Here is an 18061-nt window from a genome sequence, read left to right on the forward strand (position 1 = left end):
AATACAGAGTTCTCACTGTGATAGTCACCACAAAACCAAGATATTTACTAGTGCCTTGGTAAGTTACAACTGGAGGCAAGTATATTCCCATCAGTGGGTAAAGGAACTTACCTGGCTTTGGTGTTAACTGGGACTGCTGCTGTGGCTGAGTTCAGAATAGGAGCGACATAAGCTTCTGTTGCTGGAAATTAACAGTGTGGGTACAGCACTTGCCTGCAGCCAAGGGCAGTATTTAGCCATTGACTCAAAGGAATGCATCCAGACAGGAAGAAAAACATATTTCCCTTGAAAATCTGCACATTTTGTCAAATTATCTTACATGTCAGCAAAAGCTTTTGGTCACCAAGGCCAAAAAGTGAAAGGAACACCTCTTTCTGTGCTGTATGTTTCCTGGTTGCTGGCATTCACGTGCTTTTTAGATCTTGACTTGGAAAGCCCTTTGCTAAATGGTGCTGCTGTTTTGGTGTATTCTATGGAGCAGTTTTCTTGGGTTGAAATTATTGGAGAGCGCTACAGATTTAACAAGTCTGCAGTGGCATCTCCTAGAGTGGAATTGGAGACTTAGAAAAAATGAGGCTCATGCATTAGCATCAGCAGAACAAACTGGAAAGTCACCCAAGACCTTGCAATAAAGTATCCACAATTTCCATTCACAAATCTACTTGCTTGGAATTAGGTGGGATAAGTTGAAAGTGTATATGCACCAGAAACGAACAAAAGCTTTATTCAAAACAGACGTGGCTGCTGGAATGTACCAGGACAAATCACCAGACTGCACTGAACCAGTCGGACTTGATCCCCAGACCTGAAAAAAGCTTAATGCACATTCTGTGGGTTTTTATAATATCTTTTGGCCCTCTTACTAGTATTTTCAGTTCATAAAAATAGCAAGGAAGATGAAACTGGTGTAGTGGAACGGGAACCAGCATTTGTCTATTTGCTCCTTGCTAAAGCAGCAGTGGCAGGAGCTACTGGCCGGGGCACCCACCACGACCGCCTGTGCCACAGGGGTGAAGGGGCTGGGGCAGCTTTCTGGGCATTGGTTTTGTTAGTCCTGGTGGGGATGAAGGTGAGCACAGGCAACATCTGTACAGAGGAATGGGGACACGGGTGCCTTGTGTTATGCACATACCCAGTAAGTCCTTGGGAGGGTCCGCGTATGTGTTTGTTTCTCTTGCATGTATCCTGAACACCATCTTTCAAGTTGTCTTTCCATTTGCTTTCACTCCAGATTATTTTACCTGAGATCATGTTAAAGGTTTCTTTACAGCCTTAATTTTCTGACCTGTATCAAGGAGTGGCCTTGAATTACCACAGTGATAAAGCTTTGAGTAGATAGTGTTTGAGCATGCTCTCAAGTGGGCTTTTCCCTTCTGAGACCAAATATAAAGATGTAGGAAATGTCTGTTATATACAAAATGAAAATCTGCTCTATATACTGTATTTCCACTAGTTTTGTGTCTTACTAGAGTTACTTGCCACGTCCTCCTCCCAGGAATAAATACCCAGGCATCAGGTTCTTTGAGGTTACTCCATGTGTTTAAAATGGTAGCAATACTAAACCATGTGGTTGGTCAGGTACTGTTTGTACTGACACGTTTTATTTTCAAATTAGAAGATAGAGCATCTCTTTAAAGCAAATACCACTTCTAAGCAGTATTTCAAGCCAGATTAGTTGAGGTTCATATTCATGTAGTAATTACAGGCTTATGTGAAGCGAGGGACCTTGTGGTGAGGTATGTGCTAAGGTGCTGCTGGGCTCTTCACCTGACTCTAGACAGACCTTCCCTTTGTCATTAGCTGTGAGGTTTTCTGCTCAGCCCAAGTCCGGTGTCTGTAGATGGGAGCCCAGGGCCTGCTGGGATGGGGTTTTACACTTGTGCTGTCCTTTTGCCCTTCCACTGAACTCTTTTCATTTCAGTCATGAGCAAACAGTCAGTGCCTGAACTAACAACCCTGCAATCCTCCAAAGCACGCCTCGCTTACAGTACCAAACAAAGGGAGGCCCGCGTGGGCCGGCCCAAGCCAAGGAATGCAGCTTCGGGGTTCTGCTCCATAAATTTAACCAGCACGACAAAAAGGAGATAATATGAGCCTTCGTGATGATCTGAAAGGGGGAGGTTTGTGTCCCATTGATTGCGGTCTGGCCTATTGCCAGGCCCCAAGCCTGACCGACAGTTGAACCATATCGTTAAGGCGTGTAATACAGCTCAAGTCTTGTACAGCAGCCAATGAGTACATATCCAGAGGGCAAAAGTTTATAAAGAGTTGAGGCTGTCCTGTTTAACCCTCTCACACTGCATGTAATATATACGGCTGCCATTCAGAAATAGTCACATTGCTATAAAAATGTAAACCTTCAACTTTCTTTAGTTGGGGGGAAAAAAAAATCCATATGTGTGTGATTTGGAGCATGCAGCAGATTTATAAAGCAATCAGAGAAAACCAGAGAAAACTGAGTTTTATTTAAAAAAGAAAAAATCCAACCCACCTTTTTTTCCAGTACTACTTCACCCATAGTTACTTCTTAGTTCAGAGATGTCTTCTGGGTTGTTCTACAAACTCTTTCATACAGATGGAGCTATTTATTGCCTTGATGTCACCTCATTTAGCATGTGGCTGGTATTTTTATAGATAATTTTTTCACCTAATGTTGCCGTTAACATGTGGAATGCTCTGTATCAGTTCTGTAAGTACAGACAGTTGATTTGAATTTTCTTGCAACTGCTAACTTTAAAAATCAAAACGAACTGAGTAGCTCTTGGTTAGGTGAAGCTTGTGCTGGAGGACTCTGCTGTGCTGGCTGCAGCCCTGCTTGTACTAACTGAGAAGTATATAAAAGAGGGTCTGAAGAGAAAACACATGGAGTCATCACAGTTCCTCACACAGCTCTTCAAGCACACCTAGCCCCTGATGTCCTGGTTTGATTGTTTGCTTTCTTCCCCAAAGTGGATTGTGCTTTCCCAGGAAAGTAGGAGTACAATAAGGAAAGATTCCTGTTACACTCCAAGAAAAGTGGCTGTGTTTGCATTTACAACACATGGGCATTAGCACTGATGGGTTTTGAGAGGACTATTATAAACATGAGTACAGAAGTTAGACCAACACTCCATCTATTCCACTGCCCTGCCTGCCAGCAGACTGTATTCAAAAGTTTTAAGTCCTCCTTGCCCAGTGCCCCGAGGCACCATAATGCCATGGCCCTGGGCACTTTAATCTTCACCAGTGCATGTTCAGCTCCCGGTTTTCAGATGGCTATTTGCAAGAAAACCCTGCTAGGAACTGTACCTTTTACACTGAATCAGGAGGTGAAGGGGAGCATTTCGCAATACATTTTCAGACAGGAAACTTGAAGGTGACATCTCTTGTCATCACTGTGATGCACAGACAGGCAGAGTCTGGGTGATAGAGGTAATAGAGATTGCAGTGTTACATTTTGTGAACTCCTTAAGTTTGATGGTGTCAACGTGCTTCCAAAGGTGTTTGTTTGCTGGACAGCCATTAGTCAGAGGGGGAGGAAGTGCCAAAGGATGCACAGGGTAGCTGGTGGAAGTGCGATGCAGTTGTCTGGGATGCAGGCACACGCAACTTACATCTTGGATTTGTAACAGACACTGTAAGAATGTGCTGTTTGGGTGAGTCCAGCTGTTGCTCTGCTGGTTTTAAAGAAGTGATGCTTGAGGTCGCAATTAAGTTCCTCTCACTTCCTTTTGAACTTGAAGCCCAAAGAGGTTGTACACAATCATACACCCAAGGAACAGATTTCAGTATAGTTTTGACCTTGTATATGAAGGAAAGGGGGAAGGGGAAGAAGAGCTGCATCTCTATGTTGGCAGGAATGGCCTACATGATAAGCAGTTGCTTCCTCAGCATGCTGCAGTTCTGAAGGTATATTGGGTCAAATAAAGGTCTTGAGTATCTGAGCTGGTAGATCCCTCAGAAGAGGAGGGATTTGACTGTAAGTGGGAGGTTTTAACCCTAGACACCATTTATTTGCATGTTTCTGCCTGAAACTAGCACTTTGGGAACACATTTAACAAGCACAATATATTCCATGCATTTGCTGGAATAAACAGCGCATATAAGCTTCCTCAGATATGCGATCAGCAGGGAGCTGTCTGGCTCATGATTTTACACATTCTTGCATCTAACTGAGACATTCTAATGCCAAATCCAATACTTGGGCTGCCTGCGCTGCGTGTGTTTTTAACACACCTTAAATGCATCTGTGTCCGAGCCGGTGACTGAATTCCATCAGAGCCAGGCCAGAGCTCTGAGCTCAGGAGCCAGGTCTTCCAGAGATTATCTGCCTGTTGGGAACTGCTCCCCCAAAGTCCAGTGCTGGGCAGGAGGCAACTGCACTTAACCCTTTGCAGTGCAGCACCACCCTCTGCCAGCAGAGCCACATGAAACCTACATGGCCATGGGGTTTTCTGAGGTTGGGCCCAAGTCATTTAATGCTCTCAGATGCAGACAGCTAGCATGTAAACCCCAATGCTGTCTGTCCCATTATGCTCAGTAAATTCAGGGAATGTTCCCTCTTATTGCAAGGGTTATTTCTGTTATTTGAAACAGAATCATGGAAATAATGGATTTTTAGCAAAGGGGTGATATGAAATCCAGACTAAATCAGAAGTGGCATATGTTTGTTTTCCATATGCCCCTGTGGTGTGACTGCGTCAAGTGCAGTTTGTTGCTGTGATGGCTGAACTCTCAGGTTCATTTTTAAGGTATATATTGTTTAGCATTTAATTGATTCTGGCATTTCTGAGTATTCTTTACACCGAGTCCTTCTATTACATGTCTGTGAGACAAGTACTGTCTTCATTCTGTGTTCTGTTGACATGACGTGCATGGGATGATGGTACTTAAGGCTGCAGGTGCATTCCAGTTCTGAACCCCAGTCACTGCAGCAGGTATTTTAGTTATTGCATGTCTTGTGGTAGAAGATGTAAAGCCATTCCTCCTTGAACTTACCAAAGCAAGTCCCTTCTTAAGGTCTGAACTGCACTAAAGCCTCCTTAGACAAAGCACTCCCTGTATTTATGAAGCAGACTTTTTCCAGAGCCAAGTAAGTAACAGGTTTGATACTACGTCTTGAAAATACTAGCAGCAATGGAGTTGTTTCATAGGCTTCTATTAACCTGCCAGGTTTCCTTTGTTTGAACTAAGGTTAGCTTGTAATTATTTCAAGGGATAGAAATTGTTCCCAGGCTGACAGTCTGTATGCCAGGTTACAACCCAGAACAGCCTTTCATCAACAAATTTTATACAAACCTGAAAAAACAAGTTTGCAATGGAAACAGTGACAGAACCTGAGCTGTACCAGAACCTTTACTGCTTTGAATGGGCTGGGGTGATGAGGTTAAACTGGAACTCCTTTATGAATGTGATGCGTCAATGACAGTTGCTGGAAGCTGTGACAGTAAGAACTGGGTCTCACTGGAGGAGATCATTGCCAGAAAGCGTGGGGCAGAGCCCTGAAGCCACAGAGCTCTTTGGATGCCCCATCTGGCTGATCTGCCCACTGGTGTCTGGAGCTAGAATGGACTCGAGGCTTGGTGCCAGACAGGCAGTACAGGTACAGCAGGTGAAGCTTCTTCCATTAAATACTGGTTTCAGGCACCAGAACTGCATTTCCTGGCACTGAGAGCTGTTTGTGCAGGATTTGGGGTGTCCTTGCGCTCCGCTGATTGTGGATCAAGGTCTGTACACATGCTGCAGTTGGGCTTTTTGGTCAGGTCTGTAGCTGCCAGTGCTGCTCTCTTACTAAGGACAGATCAGAAATCCCACAGATACATGTGGGATTGGACAGTTGTAGTGATGACTGTGTTGGACATTGGGATTTTCCTGCTTTTTTTTCTCAGGAGACATTGCTAAATTTCCCGCAGTTGCTTTATTCTGAATAGTTATTCTGGGTGTGATACTGGGGAAATGAAAGATAGACATTTGAATATCATTTTAGAAGAGCAGTGTTTTGTTTCACAGACTGTCATCTGTGATTATACAAAGTTTGATAGCTTCTAATTTTCATTTTTTTTAATGGTTTTGTCAAAAATACACTTTGAGAAAATTCTTTAGGTCCAAAATGCCTAAAAGATGAGTAACAGTTCCTGTTTTCAAAGCCACTGTGTATTTATGCACCTCAGCAAGAATCACATCTGTAAACCTGACAGGGTGACATGTAGTAAAGGAACAAGAATAAGCAATTCTGTAAAACATGGGATGTCTTGCATAGTTTTTTGGTCATGGTAAGTAATTATCACTGGTAATACTGAACAACTTCCTTACCTCAGTGGGTTGTCATCTGTTTGATTACAAAACAGCAGAACCACACGAGTTGTGTGAGGTGGTGTGCAGAAGGCAGCCAGTGAACACCGTGAGCTGCTGCTAGTGTGCCTGGAGTCATCTGCCGTGATTCTCCAGCGTTTAGCTTGGTCTGAACAGTGAAGCACCGAGTGTGTGCCTCAACCTTCTGACACCAGTTCCAATCTCTTTGTGTCTTCATTCAGCAGCACTCTTCCCTGCTGTGACTAGTAGACGTGAGGGCATTTCTGTCTTGTGTTGCCTTTGTGTGCTTATTAGAAAAGAATCAGCAAATCTGGTGAGTGCATGTTTAATGTAACGCAGATGTGGGCACACCACCGGCTGCTTTACAAATCTGCAGCTTTTTTATTTCATCAGTGTTGTTTATTATTTACAGAACGTAACCTGAGACAGTAGAACAAAGTTTTAGATTTAAAAAATCGAGTTGTGTGGAATGTTTTTAGCTGTCCAGACCAAACAGAGCAATTTGCCAGGGGGGTGATGGACTAAATCAGTGCAGTTTATGCTCATGCTAGTGGCACCTGGTTGAAAGCAGCTGACCTTATCACTAAGGTGAGGATTATCTTTTATCGCTAGGGTGAATACTTAGGCACAGAGGAGCAGTGGGGGCAGTAAGCACTGTACTCTTAAGTACTTCTTCCTTCTAAAAACAAAAACAAAACCTAAACCCAACCACAACAAACCCACAAGGCAGAAGTTGCCAAATCCACTGTGGTGGCGGCCATTTGTAGGACTGGTACATGCTCTCTGACCTATTTCTGAGCCAGACATTACAAACCAGCCAGTGTTCGCTGATGTTCTGGTTTCTCCAGAATAGGTCTGACTAAAAGGCCCTGTTCTTGCCTCATTTTCACAGGAGTCTTTCCTGCAGTGCTTCAGGTACCTGTTCTCATGGTACTGCAGCACAGTTGAACGTTTGTCTGGAAGATGGCTAATGTAAAACCCATTCTGCAGCGCTGGTGCTAGCTCCTGTATGAACAGTTATCCAACTTTCCTGAATGCATCATAGGAAGAGTGTCCAACTAAAAAGTTACTGATTGGCCAATAGTTAATCAACAACAACATTATCTGACCTGCTGTGGAAGGGAAACTATTGAGAGAGAAACCTGATGGGTTAATGGTTGGACTTGGTCTTAAAGGTCCTTTCCAATGTAAATGATTCTATTCTACTATACTTCAGGTATTAGCTCTTAAAGTTTGTCAGTAGAAGCTACAGGTGCTGTAGAGGTTTACAGCCTGTGGGGGCTTCTTGGCTAAGTGAAACTTTGCCATTTTGCTGGTTTTGGAAGTTAGGAAGTAGAACAAGTAGCAAGAAGTAAGTTACGCTGGTTGGAGCCCTTTAATTTCTTTGGACCTTTTCCTCAACATTTTGCATTTCATGAAACAAGCACATACTTTTGTTTACTACTTTGTAAGAATCCAATAGGTAAAACAGGCACTTCTTCCCCTCTGGTGTAGGTTTGGAACAATAACATACAACTGTACGTGGCACAGCTGGATCCTGGTTATAGCTAAAAAATCTAAGGGGCAGGAGAGGTGACTTGCTCCAAAGTCGTCGTACTTACTAGTGAAGTGCTAACCACTGCACACAGCTGGTACTCAGAAGTCATACCTGGGTTGTGGAAATAATCTAGTGGTTAGGTAACCCTGATTCAGAAAAAGGCCACAAATGGAAGAATATAAGTAATAGCAAGTACCTTTATGCAGCAAATTGCAGTTTTCAGACTGATATTTTTTAGCTTAGATGCATAACGCTGTAATTAATGAACGAACATCTAGCCAAAAGCAAAGCAGTGCAGTGGGACAGGTAGCAGTGAGAACATCTGTCAGCAGAGGGAAAACTGAAAATTTGACTAACAGCGTCTTACTGGCACTATTAACGACAGCATTTGTTATGGTTTCTGAAGCCCTTGCTCTGTTTCACATTCTTTTAGTTGGAGAATGTCCACTTTTCATTTCATCCTCCCTGCTGACAAACTGACTTTCTATCTTAGCATAACCACAGTTCAGCTGAAGTTGAAGTCAAGAGCATTCTGTCTCTCCTGGTTTCTTTCAAAGACGATCAGTGATAAGCACTACTTCTGAGCTGCTGGGGTTCATTATGCAGGTCAGGGATGCAGTAACCTCATTAACAAAATCAGAACTTACCAAATAGTCATAATGTATTAATAAAAGAAATTGGCTGATGTTTTCCCTGCTGTGCTGCGAAGTCAGTATCTTTGGCTTCTATACCTTGTTTGGAAAATGCCTTGTTGATACCAGACAGAGCAGGAACAGCCAAAACACCGAGAGGCCCATCACGCAGGGGGAGAGCAGCAAATGTGATACTAAGTCATGAATGACATATGAGAGATGGTGTTCCAGTAACGTTTACTGCAGCCAAGAAGGGAAGGGGCAAACTCCCCCCCCAGCCTGTTGCCATTGAAAGGCAAAGGTGTCAAAGACTCAAAGGAAAACAAATTGTAAAAGGGTACCTGGGTTGCAAGTCTGGGACAGGGTGGCTAAAAGGGAAAGGTGACACAGAAACTAGGCTCCGGAGGAAACAGCTGCAGAAAGCAAAGCTTAGAAGGCAGCTACTCCTGTGTGCTAGTGCCAGGCAGCTTAGAAAGAAAACATGTCCTAACATCGGATTTTTGTCCTGTCTTCTGTTGGAAAAGGATGGGAGCAGTTCACTGCACAGGGTCAATACAAACACTCAAGACAGAAGGTGGAGAGCACTAATCACAACTAGTGCATTTGTCTTGGAAAGTTCCTAACAGCAGCAGCCTGACAGAGATACAAGAAAGCAGGCAGCAGACCCGGGGTGATGCTGTTGGGAATGGACAGAGAATAAAGCAGGCAGCCTGGAATACAGTTCTTCAGGGGTAGGGCATTCCAGAACTTGAAAGGAATTCAGAGTATTATTTTTTAACAAAATACTACTAAGGGAGGAACCTACCCTGCAGTTCTTCAGCGCTGGGGCCAGTATCGACCTCTGATGTTTGTTACGCCACACGTATGTGTCTCTTATTACTGTCATTTTTAATAGATGCTCAAGAAAGGTAAGTTATGCTAAACCCTACTGCAGAACCTGTAGTTAATGTGGATTTTTCTTTTGTCTTAGCTGCATTTTCCTATTTCCATAACCAACCTTTCAATGCTTTGAAATAAACATGAGCTCTATCTAGGTTGATGCAATCTTGTTTTCTATAGAGCAGTGAGAAGAAACAGATCAGTAAAACTGTGCTGATAAATAGATCCCAAATCTGCAGACAGTGCATCACTCAGCTTAGGTTGCTCCTTCCTATTAATTTAGCACACTGCCCCTTACCTGAAGAAGAAAACTAGGAGCCATTTCTTTGAAATGTAAAACCAGATGAAGAGACACCATGTCTTCCACATCAGGTGTTACAGAATCTATTTGCTGTATTTGCAAAGACCTGGTAGTTCTTTGTCACACTTCACAGTTCAAAGTAAGTAAAACTTTGTGTGCTGACAGGTTTAAGTGGAAGGGAAAGTGCTGCTGTTACACTAAGTCATTTTTCTATATCTATATTGCACGCAGGACACGAGCAGAGAGAGTGAGGAAGCCCCGCTGCTGCAGGGGACCGCAAGGGCTTTTGCCCCGCTACTCAGAAAGTCAAGCAGAAGGACAAGAACAGCTCTTCAAACTGACTGACAACATCCAAGATGAGTTGTAAGTACTGACTAAGTTGCTCTAAGTAGTTATGTTTGCTGCCATTGTATCTTCATGTCTTTGAGGAAGAGGGACTAAAACTGCTTTAGGCACCCACATGCACACGCATGTTGTTTGTTTTCCCTTGATACCCATTAGCTGCACAGCAGGAGCACCTCAGCACCTCTAGCCTGTCCACTGGCTGTACACAGAGGTCACTACAGGTGCCACAGGACTCCTGTGGTTCACATACAGGCTGGGGAAGAAGCAGATCTTCAGTTTGTTGACTCCTGTTCCTATTAAAGTCCATGGTCCCCTTCTATCATTACAAAAGATGAAATCTCAGTAAGTTCCTGAGTAATCATTAGTCCATTAACAATGCATGTCCAACTCTCCACTGATAAAACAAGTGTGTGTTTCAAGCCTGTGCTCTTCTTCTGTGTAACATTCATCCAGGCATTACCAGTCTCTCTTCCCTTCTCTGTCCCTTATCTCCCATTCCACACAGCCCAAGGCCTAGGAGAGTGGCTGGTGATTCATGACAGCAGAACATGGACCACCACTGACCAGCACAGTGCGCTCTGAGGTGGCTCTGATTTAGAAAGCCACTAACTTGGACACCTGTGGTACATGTTATTCCTGAGCTGTTAACAGCCAATGACCAAAACAACCTGCAGCTTGCTTTATTTAATATCCTAATTTCACCAGCGTCAATGATCAGGCTCTGACAGACACAAGACACTCTACAGGCTCTTGCAGGCAGCTGAAGGTAGAATCCAATCTGCTACTTGCTTGCAGCCCTGTGATCTCACACCCTTGTTAGCCTGTTTTCATCTCATTTAAGTGTCATTATGCATATACAGTCTGGGCCTTAGGTAGGGAGAAGTGAAAGAGAGCCACTTGTGACCAAAAGCATTGCCAGCTCTTAGCAAGTGCACCCATAAGCAGATCAGTGGGCTTTTGTCATCTGAGTCACACTGTTCATTCACTGTGACTTTCACCATTAGGAACATCATTCAACAAGAAAACAGCATTTCTTGTCATGAAAATAAGTACAAGATTATGCCTCTTTTATCCTAGCATCGTAATCAGAAACACATTTAAGGACCTGATTATTTGCATATTTTCCTTCAGAGTTAAATCCATAAAAGGGGGTTTAATACCTTGCTCTACTGTTCTAACTAAATGTTTCCACATTTTTTTCCAGTTAGGCTGGCTGTTTCACTTCTGGAAAATATTGTGTAATTACTTCCTGATGTTGTTAAAAACCCCACAAATTCTCCAGAGATCTGGTTGCTTCTACTTTGTTCTACTGGATCATGTTTCATTTAATTTTTCGTTTTATTAATTTGAGATCTTTTTAATATTGTAGAAGTATGAGTTTCAAAAAAAACAACTAGTAGTATCTTCAAGTAGTATCTTAAAAGGTTAAATACCAATTTTGAGAACTAGACACAGAGAAGAAAGTAACAGTTGGCAAGAGCAAATGGGTAATGATGCATGACTCAAACTTGGGACAAAATGTAGAGCCTGAATACAGAGCAGCTAATGTTTCTATGCTTTGCCATTAAATCGTTGACCTCTGTTTCCATTCCTCAAAATACATACATGACACCAGTAAAAATCTTGTACGGAAAATTAGATTTATAATCTGTTGTTCTTACAGAGAAAGTACAAACCCACAGCCCGATTACCCAGTCGCTTCCACTGAATGTTATAGTAGCTTTGCGGGCTGCAGCTCTCCTCATGGACATCCCCCATCCATCAGGAGAACAGCTGTGCTCCTTTTGTGGGTGGACAAAACCACCGCAAGCTTCTCAGCCTCCCTGTGACTGTAGCGAGAGAGAGAGACACAGCGTTCAGGGTGTCTGGTGATCACCTTTCAGTCTTCCTCTGCTGGAGAAGCAGCGGAGCAAGTCAGTGTGCCATGAAGTTGCCTCTGGTTCTGCATGTTGTGGAGGCCTGACTCAAGTCAAAGCTAGGACCTCTGTCAGATGCTGTACTTGCTTTTATGTGTCTGTCCTAAGGAACAAGACTATTATTCTGCAGGCTATAATGCTGCTCTCTTTTAAAATTAAGTTTTCTGTGACAATTCATAAAAAAATAATCACTCTCCACCCTACTTATTTCCAAGACAAAGACCTTACCGCAAAGTGTCTGAACTCCTGATGGAAAACTGAAGGGCAACTGCTAGTTTCAGTAATTGTGGTAACATCTTTCTTTCACTTAGGTTTGGTTTTTTTTAAGCTGAAATAAATGGGTTTGTCCATTTTGTTTTACTTAAAGGAGCACAATTCAATTTTCCTATCCCAAGTTTTATCCAAGGTTAGAGCTGGGCACAGTATATTACAGGCCTTTTTTTAATTAGAAAGGCTGTGCTCTTCTCAGCACTTCAATGACAGGGTAAGTTGTTGACTTGTATAAGTACGTTTGCCTTTCCCAAGTGTATGGAAGCAAGGGCACTTGTGAGCTGACATGGCCAGGAGGCACAGGGCAGGGAAAAGACAAGGTCAGTGCACAGTACAGTCTTTCAGAGAACTACCAACAGAAAGTTACTGGAATTATTCTTTTACACCACAAAAAGAAACCATGATCTGACCTTGAAATATTTCTGGCTATTAAAATTCCATTTATAGTGATGGGTTGGTTTGGATACAGCTCAGAGTAATTTGTGCAAAGTGTTACTTACAGGGTAGAGCTGGCAGTAGCTTTAGAGATGGGAAAGCTTTTTTATCTACCAAAACCTCCTGAGTATTAGCAAATTTCATTGATTTCAGAGCCAGTGGAGTACTTTTTGCACAAAGTATTAGGACAACAGCAGACTTGTGTAAGCAACGGTTCAGAAAATAGTCATTTTGAACCTACCTGACAGCAGAAGAATCTTAGTTTTACAGCTGTGCTTCTGCTGCTCGGGGTTGCTGATGGAGCATTACTACTCTGTGTAGCATGCTTCCATAGTTATGATTTCATATTTAATTTTCTGAAACTTTCAGCATTTCAAAACCCCCACTAATGAGGTTCATTTCAGTAGTAAATGACAAGTGGGGGAGAAGCTTGTATGTGACCTATCTACTTCACTTTATGGTTGTTTTTGTTTCACATTATTTTTGTTACCTACCTTTTCAGCTGTCATAATTCTCAGTATTCTGGACTCACTCTTTTCTACCTCTACTATTCATCACTCAGACTAATCTCTCTGGGGAAACCTGCTTGCTGCTTAACCTTTCACCCCTGTGTTAAACAGCTAATTTCTCTTTTCTAGCTACTGATCCAGGCAGCAGGTTAAACTTGTTTTTTTGTTTTTAAAGGCAGGGGAGGTGTGTGGTAAAAGGAAGCATAGCAGGTTTACAGTGTGTAGAAGGATAATGCTCTTGTCATAAATGTCTGCAAACCTTTCACGTATCAGCACTGGAACTGAAGTTAGTCACAATTAAGCTTCAGTATTACGACTTGCAGTGTTCCGATGCGAGGAAATTACTCTTCTTAAGCCTTGTTAAAGGATATTTTTATATGCCCTTTTAATGTCCAGAGCTAGAAGCCAGACATGTACTGCTAATATTTGATTTACAGCATGATCTTTTTTAACTGGGTGAGAGGATACTTCATCAGCTTGATTTTTTAGAACAGTTTAAATACAGACGAGTTGTACATGTTACATTATTAATTTTTCTGAAAGACTTTCACAGGTCACAAAACACAACAGGTGAAGACATTTGTTAGGTTACTATTTCTAGCTTCAAGTGACTAATTTTTCTTTTTTCCCTTCTTTGCAGCTTTATAGCAGTGGAGAACATAGACAGCTACTGTGTTCTCATCTCATCTAAAGCTGTTTATTTCCTGAAGAGTGGTGATTACACAGACCGCGATGCCATCTTTCTCGAAGTCAAGTATGATGATCTCTACCACTGCCTTGTTTCAAAAGACCATGGGAACGTGTACATACAGTTGACGAAGAAAGCTGTTAATACCAGTAGTGGTGTAGCTATGCCAGGCCCATCACAACAAAAACCAATGGTAAGGATCTAGCACCTATTATTTCATTCATGTAGGACTTTCTTTTCCCCTTTATGCCTGTACTGGTGCCCAAGTGTTTGTAGTCATTACTGTTTGGTTTCCTGTGCTGCTTAATAATGAAAACCTTGTTCTGTTAGCAGTGAAACCAGTGGCTGCTGGAAAGGTTTGGGTGACAGTACAACTTTCTCCCTAAACTCCTGAGAAAAGCTGAAGGCACAATCTAAAATACTTCTGCAGGCAGAAAAGTTATAGTAGGAAATGTGAATTTACCTGGAAAAGGCTGTTAACTTTACAATACGTACATGAAACTTACTTAAGTAGTTTTCTGCCTATTTAGTCTTCTCTTCCTATAAATACTAAGATTGGAAAGAGTGTGTCACGCATGTACAAGTCAGTCAGAACTCTTACATGTAACACCCACTGCAGTAGTTGTTTGGGGGTCAGTTTTACAGGCAAGGTGACAAGCTCACCCCTGACCCACGTCAGTTTACATTCCAAACAGACAAGCCGGATAAAAAGTAAGAGGGGAAGCGAAGGAAGTAACTTCAGATGTTGCAAGATGTTTCTGCTCTCATCCTACAATACCTACCAGTATTTACCTGTCTCCCCCCTCAGTTCTTCCTTACTTCAGCCTGAGAAAGAATCACCACAGAAACATTTCTGTTCCTTACAGGAGACTTCAAAGCTAACCCATTCAGTTACTGAAGTGATAAATAACTGTATTCTGGTTTAGGTGACAGCAGTACCACATTATGAAAAATCATGTTTTCTTTGCAGGTGAATGTGAAATCTGAAGTTCTTGCAGTAAAGCTATCTCAAGAAATAAACTATGCAAAGAGCCTTTATTATGAACAACAGCTTATGTTAAGACTCAGTGAAAATCAAGACCAATTAGAGCTGGACTCTTGAACCTCTTCTTACTGCCAGAGTGAACTGCAATTACTGGTCTGGAGCTGATGGTATTCTGTCACTAGAGAAAGTCCTACATGGTAAGGAAATACATGATTGTAGTATTCAACTAAATGGATCACTGTGTGTAAGAAAAGAAGGGAGGTGGGCTTGGTGGGCTTTCTTTTTTTTAAGCATTAGTTGTATAACAAAGATATAGCTCAAATGCATTTGGTTCTGGGACATGCCCTGTATTTTGCTAACATGTATATATGTAAAAGAGTTCCATGTAAATAAGAAAGTACAGACCAGGGTGGTGGTATAAATAGAAGTCTGTTTACTGTGTAAAGAAATTAAAGGAGCTGTCCGAGTCTTACTGCACTACCTGAACTAACCCTCGTGTCTCTTTTTTGTCTCTTGAGAAAGCTGATTTTCACAGTGCAGGAATGTAGGTAAATGTTTAAAAGATAAAATCAAATTAGGAGTTATTTGCAGCTGTTGGTGCACGGATATCCTGTGGTTTGGAGCTTTAGCATTGTGATTAGGGTGCATTGGTTGGGGTTGGGTTTTTTGTTACATCACTCGTACGCCTAAATGCACATCTGCCTGCTGCTCACTGAGACGTCCTCCTCATTTTTAACAAAAAACCTGCATTTTGTTGCATATTGCAGTGAGGACTCACTAATTCAGTTACATTTTCAAAATATCAGACAATCAAAAGCTGATTCTGCTCCAAAACCAGCACTCATCCCTTGCAGAGTCACACCCCGGAAGGCCCCTGCTCCTCAGCTGCCTTTACAGTAATTCAAATGAGCAGCCTTGGCAATTGAAATCTTTTTTTTCCCTTCACTCAGACTGAAGTGTTTATAGTGTGGAATTCTGCTAGTATTGGGAATGCTAGGGATGGGGGGAGAGAACATCACTGCATCATTTGTCTTCATGACAACCTCTTCAAAGTTAAACTTTTGAAATAATAAAAATAAAATAAAAATAACATGCTTTTTCAAATGTTGTACATGCAATCACTGTTTGTCTCATCAACATGAACCAAACAGAATATTGAGGAATGAGGTGTACTTACATACCTGTATGCACAGAAATAAGGAGATCTCATCCACCTCTTTGCTCCCTGGAGACGGTTCAGGGCTGTGTGCAGGACAGCATTTTGCCCTGCACAACACAGCTTTCCTACAATGCCTGAGTAACCAACACTCTAAAAGGGTTACTTTATAAACCTCTGACTTAAACTAAGAAGCCCACCATAGCTTTACGCTCAAATTTGTTTAGCTTTTAATAACCTTTTGTAAAGGCATACAGAAATACTTTTAAACTGCAGGTCAGAATTAAACCAATTCTCAACTCCTGTAAAGTGAAAAGTGGAGGATTATTGTGTAAGGAGGAAATGTTGGATCAGTAGATGTGTGTTTGGTGTGTGACTGGAAATTAAATCCATAAGGTCCATTACCCAAATGAAACTGTTTAGTGCAATACTTTTGTCTACTTCTCCATATAATTTTTAAGTAAAATGTAGAATTCAACCAGTGCATTGGCTCAACAGTGCTTTAACGTGTCAGTCCTACTGCACACCACTACCAGTGTCCCTGCTTCTCTCCCCTGTAAAATTCTTTTTTAATGCAGCAACTACCAAGCTGCTAAAGATGGTAAGTAGATGGAGAAGGAAAATAAGAAGTAGTTCATTGCTCTTTGTGGAGAATTTACAGGCAAATGGCTTGAATACTTAAGTTTTGTAACAAACAACTGAGTAAGGAGCTGATGTGCAAACATCTGAAGAGCAGTGTGAGAGTACACCCCCTTTGAGTTACCTGACCTCAAGGAACCACAGCAGAGAATGGATCTAAATTTGTGTAGTTGTTTATTTCTTTTGGACTGTGCTTAACCTGTTCTTTTGACTTCTGGTAACAATTAAGCACAATGTTTAAGCCTTTGAAAAGTCTACCCATGAGCCTAGAGCTCGTGTTGTCCATGAGTGCCATGGTCCATGTGTACCATGGACCATAAGTGGCTTAGGTTAGTCCAGAATGTTAGGATCCTGCTCCCAGTGCTATGCTCCTCTCAGTACAGCAGCCGGAGTTCCTCACTTACTCGCCTATGGACAAGGCCAGGTTTTCTCTTAATGGTACAAGCCCAGTGCTGATGACAAGGACTGATGTACAGGCAGAGCTGGAAGAAGCATCCTGCCGCAATTAGTATTCCAAACCAAACTGAATCAGAACTTTTGGTTTTTAAAAGTGCAAATGCTGTTACTTATTGCTGCAACCCAACTATTTTTATATAATTTCAGAACTCTTACTGTGGACTTCCTATTGCTATTGGCACTACTACTACTATTACTCAGTGAATAAATATAACTTTCGGATTCCAGGGGCCATACTCAAAAATAGTTTTCAGAGGATGTAGAGAGTAAAAAGTGCAAGTCTCCAGCTCAAACACAAGCAGTAAGAAGACAAATGTAACAAATAGTTCCATTTACTGAATTTTGCAGGTCTTCAGGTTCTGAGCCTTATGTATGCTTACCACATTGGTTTCATTGCTGGAGGTGTGACTGCTGCAGCAATGAAAGCAGATTCAATCTTCAAATTTCAGAAGCTGGGGAGGAAAAAATTCCCTGATGACAGACAGAAACACAGCTTTCTGCCCGCTGTCCCCCATCCTTAGTACACAGCCAATACAGTTCAGGGAGGACAATGCTTCCTCATGCCTTTCTGCTCAGGTCTTTATAAAAAGCTGCTCACTTTCACACTCCAATAAAGATCAAATACCCCATTAGCTTTGGTTTTACCTGTATTTTTTTTGAGAACTGTACAACTTGTTCTGTCTCCCCTGCCCAACTTTGTTTTCTTGCCGGAGTTGCTACTGAAGAAATGTAAAACAAAGATTATTGACATGACATAAGAGTTACATCACAGTAATTCTGGAGAAGTGCAATAAATTGATTCCACCCACACTCTTCATGTGCCCTTGCTTACAAAACCATTAATGATGTGCAGGAACAGAAATCGACTGTAGAGAACAGGAATGAATAGTGAATAATAGTGGAGCTGCAAAGCCCCCAAGACTGCTCTTATATCCTCCAGTTCTGATGTCCGAGGTAAAACCTGGACGATGCCCTGGAATGTTGGCTGTCACTGTAGGTCAAACTCAGACTTACTTACACTG

General features: G+C 42.0%; 1 protein-coding gene across 12 annotated transcripts in view; it reads left to right on the forward strand.

The window, feature by feature from the left end:
- VPS13D (vacuolar protein sorting 13 homolog D) overlaps positions 1-17847 on the forward strand; it is a 104588-nt gene extending 86741 nt beyond the window's left edge. For 11 of the 12 annotated variants that reach the window (XM_030508138.1, XM_030508137.1, XM_030508139.1 and 8 more), the window contains 3 exons: positions 9872-10003; positions 13756-13996; positions 14774-15892. In XM_030508138.1, the coding sequence (XP_030363998.1) occupies positions 9872-10003; positions 13756-13996; positions 14774-14905 (505 nt within the window). In that variant the 3' untranslated portion in view covers positions 14906-15892. Of the gene's footprint in view, positions 1-9871; positions 10004-13755; positions 13997-14773; positions 15893-17186 lie in introns of those variants that run through there. The other variant, XR_003994621.1, reaches the window with a different exon arrangement.
- The last annotated feature ends 214 nt before the right edge of the window (positions 17848-18061 follow it).

The sequence above is a fragment of the Strigops habroptila genome, chromosome 16, assembly GCF_004027225.2.
Source record: "Strigops habroptila isolate Jane chromosome 16, bStrHab1.2.pri, whole genome shotgun sequence".
NCBI lineage: Eukaryota > Metazoa > Chordata > Aves > Psittaciformes > Psittacidae > Strigops > Strigops habroptila.